At 42.7% G+C, this 25,987-nt stretch overlaps 1 protein-coding gene across 2 annotated transcripts; it reads right to left on the minus strand.

Moving 5' to 3' along the window:
* Positions 1–5: 5 nt before the first annotated feature.
* On the minus strand, positions 6–21,155 carry mms22l (MMS22-like, DNA repair protein). 2 transcript variants are annotated; one of them, XM_062398762.1, is made up of 26 exons: positions 21,076–21,155; positions 19,522–19,719; positions 19,122–19,247; positions 18,910–18,962; positions 18,225–18,312; positions 17,936–18,113; positions 17,540–17,633; positions 17,277–17,407; positions 16,362–16,475; positions 16,083–16,259; positions 15,598–15,660; positions 15,373–15,492; positions 14,246–14,481; positions 11,901–12,117; positions 11,522–11,811; positions 8,040–8,221; positions 7,558–7,708; positions 6,151–6,290; positions 5,405–5,547; positions 4,910–5,066; positions 4,615–4,760; positions 4,236–4,447; positions 3,143–3,309; positions 2,063–2,159; positions 1,103–1,270; positions 6–930 (listed from the first exon to the last, which is right to left on the minus strand). In XM_062398762.1, the coding sequence occupies exons 2-26, from the start codon at positions 19,707–19,709 to the stop codon at positions 855–857; spliced, it is 3,714 nt and encodes a 1,237-aa protein (XP_062254746.1). In that variant the 5' UTR covers positions 19,710–19,719; positions 21,076–21,155; the 3' UTR covers positions 6–854. The 2 variants fall into 2 exon arrangements, with proteins under 2 accessions (XP_062254746.1, XP_062254745.1); XM_062398761.1 differs by having other exon boundaries at positions 6,142–6,290.
* Between the last annotated feature and the right edge of the window lie 4,832 nt (positions 21,156–25,987).

Here is a 25,987-nt window from a genome sequence, read left to right on the forward strand (position 1 = left end):
TTTTATTTGATGAAAACTGTTGTGACGAAGAAGGAAAGTGAAAGTCTTCTGTGAGAATGATTTAGTAGCAGTAGATAATTGAGCACTAATTTCAAGCCTCTGCTGCCTACATCCCTCTGTCTGAATTCTACAAGCCCCTCTGATAACTGTCGGAAGGAAGGAACGCGTTGCAGCGGAAAAGTTGCTCAGATGAAGGGGTACGTTGCAGTTTGATGAGGCTGGAAAAATTCTAGCAATGACATAAAATGGGACTTGGTGATTGAGGCAGATAAAAGTGAGACTTCATGTGATTAGGTGTAAGCTAAAGTCGGATTGCAAGAGATTGCTGTGACTTGGAAAGGCAAGAGAGAAGTGGAACAAACAGTACTCTCCTGTGCTCGCTCAGTTTGTTTTTTTCCTTCCTCGTTTTTTTCTCTTGAACTCTGGGCCCGCCCATGACTGTCATCAAATCTGTAATTCACAGTGCCAAGCGAGCAGAAACAGATCCAGCCCTTTATGGCACAAGCATATATAGCCTGGTCTCGCTTCAATGCTCACGTTGCTAACTCCTCTAACTACCCAACGGGATGAAAAGGTATATCAACATTTTATTTAGTTAATCACACATCTGTCCAAATACAGGGCTGCATGTTCTTTACAATACGTACATATATACAACCAGTGATATTAGATACAGGAGCTGTCAAAGTCCACTTGGTCCACAACTCATGAAACATTGTAAATGTATCACATGTGCTGTTTTACTTCATCAGTAGTTTGACTTGTAATTATCACGGTGATGAGACGCTCTCACATGTTGTAAGATGCTCTGCTCAGTAACCTTCCTGGAGCTGGTGCCAGGTCCTGCACTTTTTTCAGGCAACTTCCAAACTGCTTATTTCAACCTGCCCACTCTCCCCAAGGAGCGACAGCAACTTCCTATATGCAGTCCTGTTACACAGAGAGGGGGGAGACATGTTAGTGGATACATTCAATACAGCTCTATAACGATTCTAATTCAGTACAGCGCGGCGGCTCACTGTCTAGACAAGTTATAAATAGTTTTAGGCGATGAATCCTGTCCACATGGCCTCCAGGATATATGATTCATGCAGTGGCTCACCTCAAGGCGATGTTCTTGCCCAGGCCTCTCTTGTGCTCGGTGTTTCTCAGACTGAGAGACAGGTTGGGAATGAGAGCTTGGACCACAGAGGGATCTAAAACAGCCACTGTCTCCAAGGTGCTGTACACCTGCCGGTCATAGACTCCCTCATTCTCCTCCACAAATGACCTGGCAGTATCGGGATAACACAGACAGTCAAGCCGTGGAGGACAGAACAGGTTGGAATTTAAGATGGACAGTTTATATCATTCTTTGTATGGCGTTTACTTAGTTCAAAATTCATGCAAGTTCAAAACCCTACTCGCAAGGGAGCATTTCTGCCCTGCAAGCACACAGAACAGTGTCCACGAGTGAAAGGCTAACTCATGAGTGAGCGTTTCTGCTCCATGCACAAGTGCAGTCCCGCAAACGAGGCTGATATGAGCAGGAAGTCGCTCTTCCTTATAGTCCACACTGCCTGACGACTCTGAGAGGTGGGGAAAGTGGCTGATGTTCCCCTGCTTTGATCGCTCACTTTAAACACCGCCGTCCCCAGCCTCTCTCTTATCTTCTAACCCCTTCTTGGTGGCAGAATCATTCAAAATATGTCGGGGGAAATTTCGGAGTTGGAGAAAAAAGAGGAACATTAAGCCAGCCACTTTTATAATGCCCTTAAGACAAGAAAATCGTCTGTAACATACACCTTTTGTGTCGACAGCAGTGGTTTACATGCCTCCCAATTTAACAATTGCTAGAGAAAAATGAAGGGTGATGGGGTTAGATGATCAGAGATGAGCGAGCGATTGTCTAGCGGTGTTGAGCTGTTGCAAGTGCAAAAGGGCGAGTTTGCACTCCTCTCAGGAACCACAGTTGTGCAGACTTAGACACTAAATAAACACCTTATTGTTGCTTCCTGTGAGCAACACATACAAGTATAGATATTTATTGCGGTCCACTATGTTCTGCATTATTGTCATTTACCGTAAGACAGTGATGATCTGGTCACATGGTCCCTTGGTAGCTGCTGCAGCACATCGCTCCACCACAAGCTGTAAAGCATCTGTGCTTATCTTCCTCACTGCACAGAAACAACGCACACTGATGTCATTAAAAGCCGTTCGGTGATCACTATTCACACTGAATGCTTTTTACGGTGTCATTTATGCCTTAAATTAGCACTTGTAAAAATGTTCAGTGTTTTCAACATTTCACTGGTAAAAACAATCACATGTAAGTGAAGTAAATTGACAAGTAAAAACTTTAAAAAATATTTGATCTTGGAAACTTCACCACATCACAGAAAACCTCAGGTTATTCCCTCCACAGAGGAGGTTATGTGTTAATCGGCATTTGCTAATTAGCATAATTACTCAAAAACTACTGAATGGATTACCACTAAACCTGGTGGAAGGATGTGGTATTGGGGAGGGAAGAACCCAGAATCCTGCGCAATGTTTTTCAACATTTTGTTTGATTCTCAGAGAATAATGTGTGAATGTTGCTGAAAGATTCAGGAGCATTTAGGGGGCTGGTATCGATGAGTGTGTACATTTTGGTGTCGATCCAAATGAGAGGACTGTGTGGCCTTGACGGAGGTATGAGCTCTACTGAGTGACACTAGCGTTTTCATTGCTGTCTGTTTGTTTAACTGTTGGCAGGGTGGTGTAAGAGCCAAGGAAGAACTCTTTTGGAGCCTATTCAATAAAGGGGATGGAACATGTGAGAAAGGGTGTTTTTCAACATTTTTGTGACTTTCTCAAGAAATAATGGATTTATTTTCATGAAAAATCAGGCATATGAAGAGTTTAATGTCTATGAACATGTGATATTGTAAGCACTTTTCAGACCATTATGTATTTATGTATCTGATCTCATCATATGTATATGTATTTATGCAACATGGGGCCAGAAAGGATGGGGGGGGGCTTCTCTAAATGCCAGATGCCTACTCAGTGGTCACTGGTGGCGTGCGTAGTATCCCTTTCATTTGTTTCTGCCAATGGGAAACAAGTACAGTTATTCTATGTTTTCAGATCGTTTGTGTCTGTACACATCTCTTACCCTGTGGTTCGTTGACCAGCATCACACAGCGCAGCAGACAGGGGAGGGGCAATGTGAGCAGACCAGGGTCTGAGTCTCTATTTCGTCTCAGAAGCTCTAACAGAAACATCAGGGCAGATGCCAGACGTGCAGGAGGAGTGTAACCTTTGAACTGCAGGAAGCTCTCACTGTAGAACCAGAGACACTTTTCAGACAAGTTGTGATGATGAACATAGTTTAAAAATATAGTTATATAAAAACATTGTGAAGGGCACGAAACCACATCAACAAGAATGTTAATGTAGGTGATGATAAGCAGTGTTTCTAAGTTACTTTGAAAAAAAAAAACTTAGTTACTTTACAAGTTACTTGCTTTTAAAAGTAAATAAGTTAGATTACAAGTTACTTTATTAGTTAAATTCAGCAGCTGCCGACAACACCCCCGCCGCCTCAAAATAAAAATGACAACCGGTTTAGCCAACACTCACTTTACAAGAAACCGCCGGAGCCCCCCCCCGCCGTGCGAACAGAGGGTTCCCCCAACGGGCGCTGTAGCTGAGGTGATCTGCGAGACGGGACCGACACGCGTCCAGAGTCGCTGCCGCCGACCGCTGTACCCGGTCCCCTCCAACCGGTCCCCGCCTTCGCAGCGCCGACAGACACCGCTCCGCGGCCCACTAGAGGGAAAGCCCCCTCACCGTGCACGAGCACCGCTCCCCCAAAAAAAACGTCGAGGCGTGCCGCACACCAGCCTCCGGCTGCCTGGTGAGGAGGGCGATGGGGCGACTGCTCCCCCAGCCGCAGGACGTGCCCAGCGGTTTAACCACAAATTCCGAAATAGTAACGCAAGGTGACTTGGACAAGTAACTTTAATCTGATTAACGATTTTGAAATAGTAACGCGTTACTTAGTAACACTGAAAAAAGTGGTCAGATTATCTGATGCCGGTAACGCGTTACTAAGTAACGCGTTACCGGCATCACTGATAACGCATCACTGATGATAAGATAATCTTCTATGTCCATCACTCTTATACATACATTGATTTGCTGGACAGGAGACGTATGCAACATGGAAATTACAGGGAATTCACATTCCAGTTCTAGAGACCTACCAGAGCACCTCCAGGATGATCTTCCTCAGCACTGGCCCCCGGGAGATTGAATTGGCCTCACAGGAGCTCAGAAGCACCGGGTGGTTGACAATGATTCCTATGGAAGGTGAGGTAGGAAGGAAATGATCCAGATATCTGCGGGTAACAGAGCGGAGCTGCTGCTTCAGGTAGGCACCCTGCGACTGAGACACACTGGAGGCCACAGACAAACCCTGCAGGGGAATAAATTAAAAATGTCAGAATGGAAACCTCTGAGCATATTACAGACGGATGAGAGATGAAAGGGTTGGGATAAGGGTATCCGTTGTCTTTCATGACACCGGATACCTTAGGCGTGCTGTGTGTTTGTGTTTTGGTGTAAAAAATAGTTTTCCCTGACCTGTAGATACATAGGTAGGCTGTCCCTGAGAGCTTTATCCTGCTGTGTGAGGTTGTGGGGAAGCAGCAGCCCATCCACGATACGGAACAGCAGCTGCTGGGCTTTTGATGTGGCCAGCAGGGGGCTCCAATGCTTCACTATGCAGCCTGAATCACAAGATCAGAGACAATCATGGTGAGATATTCACAACTCTAATAAGTCCCCCTGCCTGAGACGTGGATTACACTGTAAAATCCAAGACATAAAGAACCTCCAGAAAATGTGTGTAGGTGAGGTGTGTGAGTTGTACACTTACCAACAGCCCAGTAGGTCAGCTGTAGTCCCTCTTGGTTCTTGCTGACCAGAGAAGGTTTAATGTGTTTCAGGATGTCTCCGATAAAGTCCAAGGCTCTGGTCACCATGGCTGAACGCTCAGGCAGAGTCTGCAGTCTGCTGTACACACAGCCCACAGCCTGCCATCACGACAAAGCAGATAAGAAAAGACATTCACAGAAACATTTGCATATGTATTGTGGCTACCAAAGACGAGACCAGATGAGACAATGATATGCAAACACATACAAAACATACAGTGCACATTTATTTTTACGTAGATATGATTAGGACAGTGTGTCTTATACAAAATAAGGAAAGGGACATAAAAGCATTGCCTGTCAGTTATGGTGCAGCTGACAATGTCTGCCACAGCAAAACTATTTCTTGTCACTAATAAATAGTTACACAAAGACAAAAGGATGACTTGAGCTGATATCACAAAAATACCACTGTGTCAGCTGTGAGCAAGAGTTACCTTGATAAACATCTCCAGGGCTGGATTGGACTCCAGTCTGGTAGCTGTGGGCTGGATGCCGGCTTTCTGCAGAAGACTGTCCACTTCAGGAAGCCTCAGCACGAGCCGGGTCAGTTCACACAACTGCTCCTCCATAGCGCGGCCTGGGAAAACGTGGGCACAAACACTTACAATGCAATGACAATGTATTTCATATGTCTTTTGAAATATTATCATTTGGGATAAATTGGAGAATATGTTTGTGAGTTTTTCAGGATTTCCTGAGGTTCAGGATAATGCTTGATTAATTAATATCACCTACACTCCTGTTTATAGGGTGAGGGTTAGCAAACTCATAAATGGAGAAGGGCCTAATTAAGCTTTGTCCCCTCTGCCAGAGCAGCACAAACTAAACGGTCTCAGAGAATGTGACATGTATGTTAGGAGGGTTTATAGTTTATGTTTCAGGTGTTGTACTGCCCTACTTGTGGGTTGCCTGGGTTGAAATGTTTCTGCTTGTGATAATCTGTGCTTAACTGGGTGTGAAAACTAATTTCCCCTGGGAGACAATAAAGTGTAAAATAAAGAAAGTCTGAAAGTCTAAAGTCAATTAACCATAATCAAAAAACTTGGGTAAACATATTTTACTAACAAAAAGTGTAAAATAAAACTCATGATATTATGATAATCAATGAATGGTGCTATGTGTGTACACAGGGTAGTTATTTATCACATTGGAGGATGAAGATTTATCATACATTTATTACCTGTTCTGCTGTCAGACCCATCCGGGTTCTTGTGAAGGTGCTGCTGTAGAACACATCTGAACCAGGCCCTCACCGACAGGCTTTGTGCCGAACCTGACACACCGGCACCAGAGTCACCGCTTAGTGAAGACACCAGCTCACTGGAAAAGACAGAGACGGAAATAGTTGAGCATAAGTGGTGTAATCAAATGATTAACATATAAAGAAATATCTAGCTTTCAGTAGGTGAGAGGAAAGTTCCGGATGAACAAGGGAAAACAAAGTGGACGCAGGTGAAGGACGTGGGATAATGCCTCAACATGCTGAGGTCATTTTCTGAGTTTTAGCAGAATTTCACATTGTTTTATGAAAAACACTTAATTCCACCTGTCTGTGAAACACATTAAATCCTCTTTCCATCAAATTTATTCTGTCTTACACTTTTTAATGATGAGTCTAGAAGGAAACAAGGTGGTGTAAATTTCTATCTCAGGTGTGGTACCACTCAATTAAATTTTCACATAAATTTAATAAATTGGTAACAGCTCAAACTGTAGGGAAGGACAAGATGTGCAAACAGCTTCCGTGTTCTGCCTTTCTATTCAGACGCAGCACCTTAATATCACGTGGCCCTGTCTGAGGAGGACCTCTGAGGTTGAGATCGTCACAGTGCTTGGTACCCTTGAGTGAAATTTTGAAGATCCATTCCCTATTGTTAATCAGTTTGGAGGCATAGGTGCAATTTTTTCATTAAAATCTATTTTTACAACACCAAGGATGCTCACTGACTTATTTATTAATTGTATTCTTCCCAGAAGCTCTTTGCATTATGATGAAGCGTGATAGCTGACAGATACACGGTAGCACATCATATAATTTGAAGCGGTTTTCAGACACGAGTTCTGGAAAATATCTGGAAAATTGTGTCTGGGCCAAGTTTGCCTTTAACATATGGAATATTTACGTTAGGGGGTGGCACCTGGGTAGAACATGTAAGAGGCAAGACAGGATTTATAACTTCTACTGCATGAAGCACAGTATTTTAGCTCTAAAATCTCTCTTAGTCAGCATCTTCAATGTGTTTGGCACCTTTTTTTCATCCCGAGATATTTGTATTCTTCCAGTTTTAAGTATGTTTCGTATTAGCCATGTCATCAACAATCCCATTTGTTCACTGTGAATATGTAGGATTTTTTCTGCTCAATAATCACGATGACATGAGTTGGAAATTTCCCCGACATTTTAAGGGGGCAGGCAGGAAAAGTTCTAGAAAATCTCACACACAGCTACTCTGGAATGTATCAGGAAAACTTGAGGGCAATTCTGAAAGCAGCTGGACTTACCTTAGGTTTTTCCACAGTGATGAGGTAAAGGTTCTTTGTGATTGAGGTAAGGTCAAATGCTGCAAATACGAGAGGGTAACTGTACCTGTTTTGGAGCAGATGGGGAAGGTAGCGAGTCACCAGAAGGGGGTGAACCATGTCGTCCCAGCCAAAGCATTGCATGATGGACTGGACTGGGTTGGGCTGAAGATCTTGGGGGGCAGAGCTGGGCAAATCAAATGCAAGCAGGGTGAATCCTGTGGGAGATTCATTTTGTGTGAATTAATAGAAAGTCGATAGGTTCATGATGAAGGTGCAGTGTGCAAAGCATGTGTCCTGACTTTTTTTCCTAGAAACCTTTAATTTTTCTGAATTTTTACATTCCAAAAATATTCTTATCCTCCTAACTACTAACGACCTTCTCTCTGACTAACTGCTTTTCAAATTCTATGTGCTCATGTCAAATGGTTGGAAGTATCAGCCATTAAATTCTTGTCCAAAACACTTTCTCCTCTCCTCCACCTGGTTCTCTCAGCCTTCTCTTCCCTCTTGTCAGTGTCTCTTTTACTCCCAGTGGGCGTCACTGACCTGCAGCAGCATCTGCCAGCTGTGCTGGAGGGGTCTGTGAGAGGCGTAGGCTGCGCAGGAAGGGGAAGAAGTGCAACCAGAGAGCTGATGCTACAGCTAGGTGGCGCTCTTTCACCACACTGGTGGTAGGGGGAGCCCAGGCGAAGGTGGGTGCTGGCTGGACACTGCGCTGGTGGACCCGTCTGGAAGGAGACACGGAGAGACGCACACACACGCACACAAAGAAAGCAGATAAACAAATCTAACCCATGCAAAATCCAAACACAGTGCTCCCTCTTGTGTACAAGCCTCATGCCCCCCCAACTCCACCCTCTATTCTCTCAAATCCTTTGCTCTCCCGTTTCTCTCTTTCACCACTTCTTCATGTGTTTTCCCTCTCTTCTCTCCTGGGGGATTACTGGTGCGGCGGTGCACTGCAGTGTGGAGCAAAGCTGGATGGAAGTAGAGGTGGGGAAGGAGAGGAGGATATTATAGCCATAGAGTGGAGCCTAATGCTGATCCCTTGTACACAGACTATACTTTGGCTCTTCTGGCTCATCCCTGGCCCTGGCCCCAGCCGCTACAGCAGCCCCACAGTGGCTGGCATTAGCCCAGATAAGCAGCTGAAGGAGCTGTAATCTCATTTAGACTGGAGATGATCCTCCTGTCCTCCTCAGTCGCCCAGACCGGGTTGTGGGGATGCAGGGTTTTGCGGTGTGCTGGGAAAGGAGGAAAGGACAGAGGAACTAGCAAAACCCCCCCCTTTCAATCCCATCCTCAGCCACGCACTCTCTTCTCCTGCTGTGGAACATACTCACACACCTTCACACGGTGCCTTCCCTTCCAGCAAGGTTGCATCTTATCCAGAGAGAGCTGAGACAATCGATTAGAGTCTGAATTCATTAGCCTCGTTACTACTGTGGAATGGGCCTTTCACACCCATCAACCCTTATTGTACAAGACATCGTCAGAGACCCCACTTAATCCTCCTCACTGCGGCTTCTTACAGCGTGTACACACAAACACAGACACACAACACCAACAGGGCTCCCGTTTAATCCTTCACCCAACTGCATAGAACACGCAGACACACAGTGTCCTAATAATGACAGACAGACAGGGACGCCCCAACACACACACACACGCGCACGCGCACACGCACACACGCACACGCACACGCACACGCACACACGCACACGCACACGCACACACGCACACGCACATGCACACGTTAAAATGATCCACGGGTCAGTATGACAATGAGTAGGTGTAATTGTTGCTGAATTGTTCATAACAGACCAAACAGTAGGTACTCTAGTCTTTGACAATAAAGGCTCCACATCTGGCAAAATGTCTTAATGCTCACCAAAGGAAAACACTAGACAGGGAGGCTTGTTTTTATCCAATCAAAGACATGGGGATTAATTGTTTTTTGTGAAAACCGATCCAACAGGGTGTGCCCATGTCAGAGCCCCTCAGAAACCAGCACCACCCACACCCTCCCACAGCATATGGTCATGGGGAGGAATCAAACTGAGGAATTATGCCTGGCACTGGTCTCTCACCTCAGCTCCATGGCAATGGCTTTCAAGAATGATTGTTTGGACCCTCTACTGTCTCGGCCATAGCTAGAATAATTTTCTTAATGTGTGCAGATTCCACACAGCTCTTAATAGACATAATGATGCTCAGGTTAAATTTGCCAGGCTACATAATTACCCATTAATTGTGTCACAGAAAAGGAATTAAATACGAAGACATACCGAGAATCACCAGGCCAAAGAATTATATTTAATTTGGTGGAACGGATTGGAAAGGGAAAGCACGGTATTTTTCTTTATTTGGTTAAATGGGTCAGTGCGGTCCAGGCCATAACACAGATCGCCTGTGGGAGTTCTCTTCTTCTCTCCCTCTCCTTGGCCATTAATGTGCAAATGTGTGCCCTCCAACCCCAAGATCTGAGATGGGAAGTTTGGGAATTAGCAGAGCTATCCAGATACAGTGTTAATACCGCTTCTGTTAATGGAGAATAAGAGAGGTGTATACTTTGGTTAGTGTTTCACTTTTGGTTTGTGGGCAGGTCTGTGGGTTTGTATGTGCAGGGAAGAGAGGGTGGAATGTATATGCTAAAGAATTAAAGCAATTGCTTTAGTCTAGTGTGTTAGCACCATTTGTAAATAGTGCAAGATTTAAGCAGTGGCGGAAGTAATACACTCATTGCTTACTAACACTCCACATATATATACATATATATATATATATGTATATATATATATAAATATACACACTGTATATGTAGGGGCATAAAAACAATGTAAGAAGTCATGTGCAGAAAAGCCAGGAATATTTACTGATTAGGCTGGGTTTTAAAAAATGTGTTAACAATGGCTGTACAATGTGAAATTTGTTGCTCTTAGTGATGTGACCCTCGCAGCTCTCTCCAGAATTATGGAGCATTTTACTGATATCTGCTGATTATTTTCATGTACCTTTCCTGTTTTAGTTAACTGTCTCTGCTCTCATCAGTGTTGCACCCAGCAGCAGCACCAGGAACTTTGTCATGCTGCCTATCCAATTCAAGCCCATGATTCACCCTGGTGTCCCGGAGCACAACTGGTGTAGCAGTTCCCTTTTGTTTAAGTGCTTTAGTGTGTTTCCTTATTGTAATGTTTTTGTGTTACATTAACGGATTTAGAGAATGTTTCCCTTAATGTGCATGCTTTTGTCCTTAGTTTACACTGCACCACTTGCTATGATTATAGTTCATTGGAGAGCAAAGGCTTATTGCTAAATCCAAGGCAAGCAGGCAAGGTGACACTCAGCTCTTTAATATTAGACTCAGATGACAAAGATCACACACCATTTCTCTCTTCATAAAATTACATTCTCACCTGACTTTTTTCTACTGTCACCTCTTTTCCCATCTCTATCTCCACACATACACAGACACGGTTTCAGCTGCAGCTAACTGACCCTCTGCTGGGGTCGTTTCTGTAACCAACACCTGTGTCCTACAGCTGAACCCATCCTGACGCCCTACTGACCATAGTTTCTCAATAGGCCCGCAGAATTATACTGCCATCCTGAGGACCACAGGAGGGTCCATGCAGGGTCTCTTGGGCCTGTAACTCTACTCAGGGCTCCAGCCACATCTGGTGAGGGTGACCTGGAGGCCAGTAGGCCTCCTGAGACAAGCAGAGGCCTCAACTCAACATAAGGTCTTTACGGACACTCATTTTAGCTGACAGCACAATCTACCTTTTGTCAGAATGAGAAGCCAGTCTGTACTGGGTTGAGTTGAGTAGAAGAAATCATTCTCGTCTGCTGTGGCCACTTATCAGATTCTTATGGAAGCTTAGCTCGGCCTCGGCCAGAAAACATTTGTCGGAATGTGTCTACCATCTGTGAGGAGATGGCGTTTAGTGAGAGGAAAAATAATTGAGAAAATGAGGAAAGGTATGGGATACCTGGTAGCTGATGCATATTTATGCCAGCTGTCTTACCTGAGCTGGGCGAGGACAATCTGCAGAAAGCCCAAGGCAGAATTCAGCTCTGTCTGGCGGCAAGCAGGCAGCAACCAATCAAACCCTTCGTTAAGCAGCTTCTCCTCTGATAGGCTGAGACTGGTGCTCGTCTCAAACACCTCGGACACGCCATCCAGATAGGACCCAAGTGGCCCCCAGAGGGCAAGTCGGCGAGAGACCTCTGTGGTCTTATTGTAGAACTCTTTGGCTGTCTCATTAAAGGAGGAAGCTAGCCAACTAGCCTGGGCACCAACATCCAGACCCCTCTCCTTGAAAACAGATCATATAATGTAGATTAAAAAACCTTCAAACATTGCAGTTCAACAACTAAAATATATTTTCTGGTTAGCAAACCTACCTGGAACAACAAGAGCAGTGATAGCTGTCCTCTCCAGACAAGGGTACGATGTCCAGGGGGGCAGCTGGCTGGAAGGAAGCCGAGCAACTCACAGGCTCTGCTGGCCACGTCCTCCAGCTCTATCTGTCGGGCAACCACCAGAAACAACAAGAGGAAGTTCATGAGGCCGGCCTCTGACAACTCCTGCATTTTCTTTGAGGAGAACTTGGAGTAAATCCTGGAAATACAGAGAAGAATGGAGGGGAGAACAAACAAAGGTGTTAAACAGGGTCAGCTAATTCTATTCCCCTGATCATCTAGTCAGAGGTGATTTGTTGTAATGAAACCCCTGACTGTAAATACTGACTCACAGAACTTTCTACCCCCACCATGCATTACCTGCCTCCATCTCCCTCCCAGCTCCAGGGGAGAGGCTGGGCTGGCCAGCCAATGTGTGTGTGTGTGTGTGTGTTAGTGTGTGTGTGTGTGTGTGTGTGTGTGTGTGTGTGTGTGTGTATTGGTGTGTGTGTGTATTGGTGTGTTTGGGAGAGAAAGGAAAAGCAAGAGATGGAGGAACAATAGAGAACCACCCAGCACGCTGTTAGATCCTGCGGGCACTGTGGAGAAATGCCTTTAAAGATCATGTTAAATGTCAGAGACACTCAGACACACAGCAGTAGGCGCTTGGTCCCTCTCTCTACAGCCAAACCAATTTACTGCAACACCAGAGAGAGATCAATAAAACCACACACACATTGAGCTTCCTTGCTGGCAGGAAAACACACAAGGCTGTAGCCACCCCTTTTCCATCCCACCTCCCAAACACAGAAACAGCCCACACAGGTGAGTACAGCTGCTGCTTGGGTCAAAACACAAACAGTGAGCATCCAAATACAAGCTCGGGGTAAGAAGTATGAATGATATAAAAGCTTGGAGCAAAACCAGGGAGGAATTGAGAAAGACCAGGTTAACACCTAAATCAGATATGATACAGCCACAGAGGACTACAAAATGAGAAGATGGCCAAGCATGCAGTCAGAGTGTGAGGGGAGGGAGATTTAAATAGATGAATGGGTAATATGTAACGCATATAAGCAGCATACTGGGAGGCAGCAGAGGGGGGTTCTGTGTTCCCCCAACCTGCATGTCTGTTTGTTTATTCCGGACAGCTTTCTTTTCCGGAGGCGAGCAGATGCTCCTAACTCCCTGCGTTGGAGATCAACATGTTCAAAGTCGATCCCAATAATGCGGTTGTCGCGGGTGTCCCACAGAGCCAGGCCAGGAGTGGGAACGGTGCCTGAAACGTTGCAGTGAAACAGTCAGCAAACCTCACGCCTTCAGGGGGGAGGCGGCGGCAGCGGTTTTTGGTGAATAGTGGAAGGGGGCTTTTTGGATCTGTCCCAGCCCATTCTGGCTTATGCCAGCCTCCTTTCCCCCCCAACCAAGCTCCCCTCTCTATCCGTGTTGGAAACCAACACAGCTTCGTTAAGGCGAATTAACCGCCACGCTCGTTAGCTAATTAGCCTTCGTGTTTGCAGTGCTACTGAGCACATTCCAGACAGAGGGAAGTCATTAGGCGGATTTATCTATGGCTGCTGCTCTTTGGCGCCCAGCCGGCCTGGGATATAGGATGATCCAGCACTCGATTCTGATGTACATATCAACCTGTGATCTTTCCTCGCTCTTTTCCTTACTTTACACTCACTCTTTCTCCATCCAACACACTCTGAAACCATGTCACTACTCTAGGGAGCAGGTGCACAGTGTGTGTGTGCATCAGTAGGAGGCTCCTTGGCTCCGGTCTGTTATGAAGAGCAGGTGGTTGACTCCTGAGACACCTGCTCCACTGGGGGGCCTGAGTAAATATCAAAGACGTACTGGGAGACTGTGGTGCACCTGGCACCCACACAAACAAGACTGAGAAGCATGATTGTGGGCAAACACATGCTTGCGCGTGCGCGTACACACACACATGCACGCACACACGCACAAAGATTATTTTCCTGGAGACTCACTTCAACCTTAACCATAGTTAACGCTTGCTTACCCTTACCCTAACCTAAAACTTAATATTAATAATTTATATTATGAGGAATTTCTTTTGTCCTCATAATGTGCCTGTATAAACAGATTTAGGTCCCCACAACATGAAGCACAACACACACACTAAGAGATAAAGGGTACAATTTATCCTAAGAAATCTAGCATTGATTAGTAACCCTTTCTCACAGCATCCACTGCAGGTTGTCTCTTCAAAACCCTGTATGTGTATGGTGTTGAGTTGTCTGGCTGGTTATTTTTCATGGTGGAAGCGAGTGCTGACAAACACGAACTACAAAGACTCCCAGACTTCTCTCCATCCTTACCTCCCTTTGATCTGTCTCTGTGGGACTCCGCCAGCCTTGTCCTGTGCAAGGCACAGGGCCAACATTCGAAGGAAGATGTGGAAGGAGTTGGCTGAGCGGTAGAGCTGGGTGTGTCCCGGAGAATGGAGGGGAGAGGGGGAGGAGCAGCTGCGGGCCTGCTCCAGCAGAGCAAGGGGCGTCTTGCACAGAGTGCCCAGGCCAGACATCCCCAGCCAGGGCACAGTGAATGAAGCGCTCTGAAGTGGAGGAAATAATGTAATATACAGGCCATGGTATTAACTTAAAGGAAAATCTCCTGCTCAATTGCATGAGCATACTTTATTGTGACATGAAAAATAATTATTTAGTGTGTGAATGAAATAATGAATAAAAAATCCACAAACATGATGCAACTCATAATACAAATGTGAAAGATCAGAGTTGAGCAAGAACCTGTGATTTCCTCATATATATAGTAAAACTATAACAACACAAAGCAGGACATTGAAAACAAAGACAGTAAAGGATATATCATCATTACAAAATGTGGAGCCCATGTTCTATGTAGCTGATATGCCTAATATATCAAATTTGTACAACTTTATTCCCACTATTATTCCATCACATGCTCACAACATTTATGCTTATTATTGTTTATTTGTATCATCTGTACTATTTCAACTATTGCCTTTTTACAGTTACCCATATTTTTATAAATATAAATACACTATTATGTTAACTACATATGTATTTATTTTTATAAAATGACAATTGAACCATCTGTATGTTGTACATTCATTTTATATTCAATACTTACTCACAGTAGCCATATGGAGACTACATTGATGACAACAGTTTATTTTCTATCTGCTGTTTTAAAACTGGTTTGTATTTATTATTTACTCTGCTAATCATTGCTTATTTTCACTATGTTTACATAAGGGTGAGCAGCAGCATCTCCATCACCAAGCTTCATATGCAACACCCACTTCTGTAGTCTTGATCGGTTACTATGTTGTGTGTCATGTTAATATGTTTCATTGAACTATTTTTGAACTTTGGCCCATGATAAACAACATTTTGTTCAGCTGTATATGAGGATAAAAAGCAGTAAAAGTGGACTTGAACTTAATTCCTCATAACCTTACCAGATTCTTGCTGTAATAGTCCCAAAGTGTGGAGACGGCACTGGTGCTTGGATCCCACAGCAGACAGACACTGAGACAACAGTGGACATGCATCCTAACCTGCTCCTCTGCAAGACCTCCCTGTTGGTACAAGCACAGACACACACATGATGATTAATATAAAAAAAAACTTACAAAAAAGGACAACAAATCTGAAAAGGTAGTTTAACTGAGAGCAGTGCTAACCTTGGGATTACAAGTTAACTTGAGCAGTTCTTCCACAAAAGCCCAGTTATCACCCAGATGATTCTGTGGGAGACAATCAAATTGGATATTTAAAAATATTAAACTTCAATCAATAATTGTTTCTCTAAATCTCCAAATAAATAAGAAAGGTGAGCTATTGTTTCTAGTTTTGGTACCTTTTGTTATTTATTATTAACGTGTCCCTGACTGATTTTACACCTGAAGAAGCGTCTCTGTCGAGTTGTAAAATGGCTTGAAAAAATACAACTCTGAACCAGAGGAGAATTTATTCAATTTTGTCTCAGACAACCTGGAGCAACTAGATGAACTATACATGTATAATTAGATTATGGTTCAAACTGAATTTTAAGGGGGAAATCATTCAATACTCTTCAGTGGTAACCTTGTGATACACTCTTATATTAACCCCTAGGGTTTATGTAGAGTAAAATCTGCAGTTAAAATTATAGTTTTACATGTCTTACCTCATGCTGGATGGTCCCGTTCCGACTGTACTGGCCTAACATAGCTAAATGAGTGACCAGCCACCATGTGAATCCCAGAGGGTCTTTGCAGTGAGTGGGGAGGCCCCTGAACTGTTCTGTTGCAGGCTTCCCTGACACCAGAGGCCTCAGCAACAAGTTCATGTAGCTCCAAAAAGACTGGAAGGATAACAGTAAATACACGTTGGTTCATTTAGAATGGACAATTCAATACAATTCAAATTCATATTGTGACTTTGAACATGCATGTATTTCCATTACCTGTGTGTGCAACACTCTCTTCCTGTATTCCAGAAGATGCATGAGTAGTACCCACAGTTCTTTGGTGCAGGAGCAAAGGTAGTGATGGCTGCACAGCGCCTCTGTAGGCCTTACCTAGAAATCAGCAGGACCCTTTTAAATGTATGTAGCTTTGGCCGCTAGAGGCCTCTCGATCAAAACAAACAAAAAACCTAGTGTGATGACATTGTGAAGCAGTGTGGGATCATGGGAGTTGTCATATTGAATACAATTTGGGATTTCTCTGGGTTTGAATATTGTTAGTCAATCAAATAATTCAATAAAATATATAACACAGGCTGTATTTATTTTCGAGACTAAATTCTATTTTATGTTGCCACAGTTTCTTATTGAGCCGAAATTGTGTGACACAACAACAATGTGAGAGAACTAATTTACTATTTGCTGTGTGCTCGCTCGTAATATTGCGAAATCAAGTACTAGCCCTACTACGGTCCATAACGTTTTTACTGTCCACGACGACAATCAGACCTCATAGTTTCAGGTGCAGTTGTGGCATGCAATGCAGTTCTTTCTCTCAAACAAGAGCTTATCTTTCCCTCTTTATTCTGTGGACCTGTCACTGGGAATCTGTTGCCCATGAGTGAGTTTGTACGTGTGCAAATGCACCTCTGTTACGGCACAGATTTAATAATTATTTTGGAAACGCTGACATTGTTCTAGTTGTTTTTAGACATTTCAATGAAGAATTGTTACCTATTATATCTTTAACACAGTAGGTTGCCAACAGCAGTATTTATGGTATATTATGTTTTCTTTATGCAGTTTCCATCACTGATTAGTGACTATATACTGTAATGACATCAGTATCAGTTATACTTAAAGCTACAAATAAGCCAGAAATACCACAGATAAATCTCAACAATAGCCGCCCACCTTGTTGTATTTGCCTATGGCCAGACCAGTGAGGTCACACAGCAGACTGCATAGGTGTTCTTCAAACAGACTGGAATCAGTCAGGTTCTCGCCTGTCAGGTTCACAAACTGGTGGGCATACACCACCTGGCCTGAGGAAACAAACAGTTAAAACTGCAAAAAAGCTTACATGACGATGACTAGTTATTCTACCCCCTAAACTACATAATTTAGAGATTGCTGTCCACGTATTCTGGTGCAGGATGCAGGGACCAGACATATACCTTGCATCTTGTAACTAAGCATGTGAAGGATTTCCAGGATGGACCAGTGGATGTCGAGATGAAGGTGTAGAGAATGCCACGAGGGAGGAAAAATCTGAGGAGGAATGCAGAAAATTAAGTTCAATGTAAATGGAAAAATAATCAGGGATGTGGTAACTAAAAACAAACTCAGGTCATATGAGCCATTCCTCAAAATCAGTCACTACATTAATTTGCTTGCTCAGTAAAGCCTTTGCCATTTGCACTTTTGTTGTACCGGCACTTATATGTCCTTTATAGTATAACCTGATGTAACAAATGCTTTACATATACTTGCCTAATTAAATGCTTGGTAAGTGCAGGCACTAGAGTAAGGTCTATGCAGGGTAATCTACTTTAGGTTTAACTTAGTTATACCTTTCCAGGGTTCTGTATAGTGAAGGCACTCTGAACATTGGCAGGCAGGTCTTTGAGTCGTCCTATGATGAGAGTGATGCCAAACAGCTCCTCCAGAAGAGCAGAGGGAAACTGGGCTTCCAGTTCCTCGTAGGGATGGGGTTGACATGCATCCATGGAGCTGATAGGTTCCACATATCTGAGCAACCGAGATGCACGTAAAAATATAAAAGCAGCTGAACACAGGATATTATAACAGGTATTTAGTTAAACATTTCCAACAGCTCTGACATTAAATAAAGAGAGTTACCTGTGCACAAAGACTTTGACAAACTGGAGAAATGAAACACACTGTTGTCTGAGGTTTCCTGCTTCATAGTGGAGGTTGCCTGCTTGACCTAAAGCACATGACAATGATGCGGGCTTTAGTCATAATTCGTATGTGAAACTAAATCAATGAAGTTAGCTAGCTCCAGATAAGAACAGTCTTAGTCAGTCAGTATGCCAAATAAACATACAATGCATACAAGGTGGAAAACACACACTTTAAAATACTGAATATTATTCGGTGATACAATTTCCTTTCACACTTAATTTGAACCTGCTCTGATGGAATTTTGACCCTGAACTGCCAGTCCCCGAGTGGTGGGCCTAACACAAGGTACGCCCCTTGGCTAGTCAGACTTCTTCTCTAAAAAACTGTTGCACAGATCAACTGCCAATCAACTTAAAGTGGTTAAACCCACATTTCAGTCAACATGATATCTGATGGTAAGATTCACTTTCAGCACCTGATACTTTAAACCTGTGTGTAATACTACAGACATTACCTGTGCTAATACACATGGATTCCCTAACATTACCAATGTCTCCTAACAGACAAAGAATGTAAGTTAATGTGGCTCAACAATGAATTACTATGAATAGAATGTTCACATTATAACTTATGGCCTGATTATAGACAGAGGCTGATATCACGCTATATGCAAGCTTACCAAAGTCATGTGAGCTAGACTGCACCAAGGTCTCCAACCTGTAAACCTTTTGCCTGAAAGGGAGCAAATAGCAAACAGGACGACTGAAATATGCATGAATAAACCATAGTTAACACATTTAAACACAAATTAGATAACTCAGCCATGAATTCACTTTCCAACATTGTGATTTTAAAGACAAACTGGACTCTATTTGTTACATCTTGGCTTACCTGAACAGACCAAAGAGAACCTTTGTAGATTCTACCAGTGCTGTCTCCGTTACCCATGGGAAGCCAAAAATCTCCAACGTGTCTGTCTCATACTCTGCAGGGGCAGGGTCGAGATGCAACAGCAGCCTATAGAGAAGAGGCAGTCACATCAATTAACACTTCATTTACAGTATTTCCTTCTTTGCTGCCACCAAATAAAAAAAGCTGCACAGCAGATTTTAATTTTAATCATTGAAAACTGATGTGTGAATAGAAATAACTGAAACAAAACAAGAAACAGCAGTCTGTTTCCAGCAAAACCATTCAGCTACTGAGGGTCCTGAGTCTTTCAGTTACTCAGATAAATGGTTAACTAACAGATTTTGCGTTTGTGATTTTGATGAATTGACAGTGACTGTACCGCTTCAGTGAACCTCTAGCAGCAAATCCCTCTGTGGAGAGAGCTCCAGTGGGGTCATCCTTTGTTTCAGAGCAGCAGAAGCAAGGTGGCTGAGAGGGAGTCAGCTCACACAGGCTGTCTGCTGCAAAGGGGGACACTGGTGGAGTGAGGGATTGACTGAAGTCGTCCGCCATCTGGTCAGAGCACATTCAACATCACCTATAATGACAATGAACAAAGTGGTGAGATATTACAAGATTGTTCCACAAAAAAGAAGTGACTGTTGCTGACCATGTGCATCTCTTAATGGCCACAGTTTACCATCTTCAGATGATGCACAATGTCACAAGACATCAAACTGGTTACATCTGCATAGCATTGAGTTCAGTTAACAGAACACAAGTGGAATGTACTCCAACAGGAGATTGACAGCATGAAAGTACATTAAAAAAAAAACTGCAGAGACTAGGTCACGCAGTTTTTTCAAGCATTACATTACATTTAGCTGATGCTTTTATCCAAAGCGACTTAGAATAAGTGCATTCAACAAAATCTCAACATTTTGTAGAATCACTGCCAACTGAGGATGATTTGAGAGCAAAGGGAGAAACTACCCACCCTTGGTGTACTGTGTTTCTGGTGAGTTTATATTGAAAGAAAATAATTGCCCATTGAATACCCCAGTGCATATCACATAATACAAAATATATAAAAACATAAAACACAAAATCAAAAGTCAATCTAATATCACCACATTATTCAGCTAACAGGTGTATGGGTCACTATATGTTTTCACTTCTTGTGAGGTACGTCTCTTTGCTCAAAACCTGCATATCAGTTAATAGGGATGATTATCTGGTTAAACGTCACATTATTATTTCATATAAGTTTAAAGATTGATCTAAGCTACTGAATGAGAGTTGTGGTTATAAACGTATCTTCATGAGCAGGGAATGACAAACACTGGATAAACAGCAATATTTTTACAGATCTGAGCTAGATATTATATGTGTAATACCGTCACACTGTTGGATTTTGTTTACATTGCACATATTTGTAGAGCTCCTTGTATATGTTTACTTACATATTTCACAATTCTCTTTTTGCTGCTGTAAATTTCCCCACAGTGAGACACATAACAGACTATTGTATCATAGATCAGTTATGTGCATTACCTCCTCACTGCACCTGTACGATACATAAACAATACATCGATATACGTTGACAGTCATTTTTACGACAATTGTGGTTGTATATGATATTGTTTGATAGCGCAGCCACACTCAAAACCAGTCTGCTACGCCGGCGAGCTTAAACAACCTATCTTAGATAATATAACTGAACTGGCGAGAATTAAGTGTAGTTTACCCACAGCTTGCAGGACTTGGCCGTAGCTACACCGTATATCTTCACCTGTGGTGTTTGAGTATGTACAGGATGGCTCTGTTATTAGAACTCTTCACAAATATCTGCTCGTCTGAAATGTACTCCGCGTTAGTAGAGTCAAACTGTGTTATTTAAACTCAACTACGCATCAAGTGCAGAAACATAAACGTTACTACTACATAGACGAACCTTGTCTTGGTCTCTTGTGAGATGCGGCGTTATGTTCCCTAACTGTGTACATAAGAAGGAAGAAAGCACACAGCTGTCATGGCGCCATTGTTTGGGTTTTGCTCTCTCCCGCGCGTTGACGTCGCGCATGCGCAAACTTGCAGCGCGTCCTGTGAGTGGTGGAAAGTTTCGGAGTGGGCGTGGCCACGCTGTGCTGACCCACTCAGAACAAGATGAGTCACTTCTGCGAACTTCCTCCGTCGCGTTGGGAGTCGCTGTGGTTTTGGTGTTACATTTTGTTGTTCATTTCCTCTTAATCTCTCCAGAGGTTAGTATGAAAGTGTCTTATACTTAATTCGCTCCACACTGTTATCCTCCTCATGTTAACTAAATTATTGGATCCCAATAATATTGTAAATCATTATAATGACAAGTCTAACTCAAAATAATGACCTAATATCTCTCAATAACGACATAGTATCACAATTTACCAATTAAGTATGTCAAAATACCAATTTAATATTTCAAACAACTAATAAGTATCCAAGTACATCTCGTTATTTCACTTTGCCATCTCATATTTTCCACTACCTCACTGTTATGAACTACTAGTTCATGAACATGACATTATCTCATAATCATAATTTACAATCTCATATTTCGATTTGCTATCTCATATTTAATATTTTTTAATATCATAATTTCGATTTGCTGTTCAATAGTTTTTCTTCCACAGGTTAAAACGAATTTTATAGACCAAAAACAACCCATATTTTGTTGTATATAATGTTTTAAAAAGTTTATTTTCATGTGTGAATTCCGATTATTAAAACAAATATTATCACACACCTCTCAGGCTATAGCACATCCACACGGAGCACCTGTCCCATGTCCTCGGTTCCAGTCACTTGTCCCCTCGGTGTCTCTGTAGGGTGTTTCCGCACAAACACAAAGTGAAGCAGCGGTTTAAGCAGAGTTGAATCTACGTTAACCCTGATTTCCATATGCAGATCTGTCTCTCCCAACAGTCCCTTTCGCCATCACACAATTTCTTGCATTCTAATGCATTATCTCATCTTTACCAATTCCCCCTCTTCCGCCGCACACCGTGGATGTGCTCGTTCTTTAGACCTACACGTCGTTATTTCTGCACGTCTAGTGTGGAGATGCACCGATAGAAGCGGAGGGCTTCTGTTTTTTTAGCAAGCCCTCATTTGCACGTTTTATCACCGGGAGTCGTCGGAGATGATAAAAATGGACGCATCGGGAGGTTTTCAGTCTTTACCATATACCGACTTCCTGCTCTGCTCTCAACAGGAGGCTACTCGTCTGTGAGGAAGCTCTGTCGTCTGGATGGGAGAGGTAAGTGCCCTTTTTTTTTCCTGTTCCTACGCTGCAACACACCCAGCTGATCCTGTCCAGGCACTGTATGCAGGGAGTGGGATTTGAACCTGCTTCACCCCCCTCCCCTCTCCCTCACATGTAGTCTCGTTTTAAAGTCTTGATGCTCTGGACCAGGTTGGATTTCCATGTCTGTGGGAGAAGGATAAGACCCAGGAATGAGACTTTGATGACTGTAAACTGGATTTGGACCATCTCCTTTTTATCCACATAAAGCATGTTAGAAGATGTCATGCTTATGATGGGACTTAATCATGTTAATAACCAACTTGTGCATATTTCAGGCTCCCTGATAAACTTGGACTATTTGTAAAGGAGAACATGTTGAAACCATCACTTACAGACATGTACAGAAAACACACACACACACACACACACACATGCACACACACACACACACATTCACACACACACACACACTCACAGACAGGTGTCTCCAATGCCTCCCATGTGTGCCTGACTAGCCCTTACGCAGGTTGTTATTTGGTGAGCTATGCAGATTTTTTTTTCTCATTAAAGATTCAAATGAATGCCAGTCAACCAGCATGCACAAAACCAGGGCCTGGTGTTACCACTGCTAATAGTATTATGATTATGTTATGTCTGTGTTTCCTGTGGAGCCATCAAACAGACAAACGTTTAACACACGAGTGAAAAATATAAACAATATTTCAAAAAATAACACTGTCTGATAGAGAATTAAATAGTTTAAAAATAGATATATAGTTATACACTTTTACCCAACAGTTTTGTGTGTTCTTGTTTTTGTTAACTATTATAAACACAGACCTTGTAAACCTAATGGAAACCAAAGCCCGGTCCTAATGAGGCTAAACTCAATTTCTAGGGTCCTGGTTAAGTTTATGGGTCAGATGTGAACTGTGGTTAAGTTAAGGTCGGGGTTAGGCATGCAGTGGTCATAGTAAAGGTGAGGGATAAAGTTTTGGTTTGGCTGAACACAATGAATGGAAGTCAATGGAGTGTCATAACAAGGATAGCTGTGCAAAATAAGTGTGTACGGGTCTTTACACCATCTGCGAAGACATCAGAGGAGCTTGTGTCCATAACTTACCTGAAAACCCTGTAACTCAACACACTGGGCACCAATCTTTCAGCTAGAGACCTACAGCTGAGCGGTCTTGGTTAAAGAAGCTACCCCATCTTGGCAGGTACAGGTTTCTTTACCTCCAGAGTGCCCAAAGAAACACAATTGGATCTGTGATGGCTGACAGTCCCTGCCCTTGTATGTGTGAAAAAACAAATAGGTCCGAAAAAACTGAAAACATCTGTGTCCTTGTGTCAAGACGTACAGAGACTTTAACTGGCTATTGTGGTACTGTGGCAATTTCTTTAGCCTCTAACCCTGGACCCAGAACAAGGCTGGTGGTAAATATCTGCAGAACAACCGCTCATATTGGATTCTTGTCTTGCTCAAGGACACTTAAGCACAGTATATGTCATGTAGAGATATTGGCTAGTAGAACAGATTCTAAAAAATCTTGTTTAAGAGCAAAAATCTTTGGATGGTCTATAATAGAAGAAAATTTCATGGGAATGATGTGACATTTTGTTGCTAATTTAGCGGAGCATAAAGGCTGGAAACACAGGCGAACAGTGAGTCTAGCTCTGTCTAAAGGTTTTAAAGTCTGTGCACCAGCACGTCTTTGCTCTGTTTATAACAGCTTTCTGAGAAACTGGTCCCAAACATTAATATACAGCAGTTCTGAGACATTTCAAGTAATTGGGCCAACCTTTGTTCACACTATTTGGTATTGTGTTATGGATGGATTTATTTAATTTTTTATAATATTGGGACATGATTATCGTTTTTACAGTGTCTATTGCTTTGCCCAAAACCAATTTCATACTCTGGTGAGACTACATATTTCTCTTCTGTTTATTGTTAAAGGTACACTTACCCATATATTAGACCCTCAAGCCCTTCCAAAATGCTCATTGAGCAATGATACAATTATATTTTTATTTTGTTACGACACATACAATGGTCACAGTGTTTAAGCTTGACCTGTAAGTTTGCCTGCGGTAATAATGTGGACATTCTCCTACAACTGGTAGTTTGACCTCTGGAAATCCTGTACGATACAATTTCACCATTGGCTCCCCTGCTTTAAGGAGTGTAGTCAGAGGCCTATAATGAATTTGCATAATGAGTTACATTCTCTTTTTTCATTGGGTCTGCTTTCTAAAAGATCTCAGTATTGTACAGGGGAAAGTGGTAGTCCCTTTTATCTCTTGAAAAAAAGAAAACCTTGTGGCTACAGTTTGATCAATTAAACTCTTGAAAGGGCCCCCCCTTCTTTTCATTCCTCTGCCTGAGAGGAATATAAAGTTATCAGTCTTCCCAAGTGATACGAGGACAGAAATAAGTAGTTTGTCTATAAAAATGTCCAGGTACTTTATCAGCATCCCAGAAGGCCCTGAGGCCCTGACACTGTTCAATGTAGCTCTCCTATACTCTGGTCTCATGTGCTCCCTCCTTCTCCCTCCCTCTCTCCCATGTCTACCTTGTCTCTGCCTGAGGCCCGCTTTCTCTCTGGCTGCATGTGGTGTACGCCGCCAGCCCTGCACCTTAGCGGGATCGACAAGGGCTCGAGCCCCAAGTGAGGTTATTGATTTCAATCAGTGGCTTGGGAGATTGAAGCTGAATGATGCTTTAGACTTTAAACAGTGGTCAGCTGCACTGTTTGTTGTTTGGGGGGGGGCTGTCAACGCAGGAGATGGCACTTTGCTTTTGACGAGATGTCAGATAAACAAACAAACAGCATTATATATTTAGAGAGAGAGATCTTAATCTTCTAGTTTCTTAGTGGGGTTGTTTCGGGATTAAAATGGCCAAAGTGGATCCAAAAAGCACAAAGACTGCAGACAACAGATGTTGCATATACTGTTAGTGATCAGACTCTAATAATTATTTTCTTGATTGATTAATCTGTTATTTCTAGAACAAATGAAGTAATCATTCATAAACTTATAAGAAAGTAAATTAAAAGAGTAAAATGGAAAGTTAAGTCAAAGTCGGACCATTAGAACCAAGAAAACCAGCAACAATTCATATTTGTGAAGCTGAAACCAGACGATTTTGATAATTTTCGCTTAAAAAAATTATTTCAATTGCATCGAACAACAGAATATTTGTAATAATTTCCAGTTTGACTTATCACTATTAGGCTGAGAGTAACAGCTCTTACCATTTCGTTTATAGACACTAAACACATGGGGAAACAGGTTGTTCTACACCTTATGTAACTGCTCCATTACATTAAGTATACACCAGTGTATATCAAAAAACAAGCTGACTGACACATACACAACAATAAAGGTTGGTTGCATAATGTGGGGAAAGGAGTGGGAGTTTAAGCAATTAATATGCTTTAATGTTTCATTCCTCCTGTAGCGCTCAGAGTGTTTTTTCTTGTTTAGTAAATACTGAGAAGAGTGAGGTGACAACTTCTTGTTCCATCATCGTTCACAGGAAAGTGCCGGCATATAGACAGACTGATAAAGTTCCTGT

This window comes from Platichthys flesus, chromosome 11 (genome assembly GCF_949316205.1).
Source record: "Platichthys flesus chromosome 11, fPlaFle2.1, whole genome shotgun sequence".
Taxonomy (NCBI): Eukaryota; Metazoa; Chordata; class Actinopteri; order Pleuronectiformes; family Pleuronectidae; genus Platichthys; species Platichthys flesus.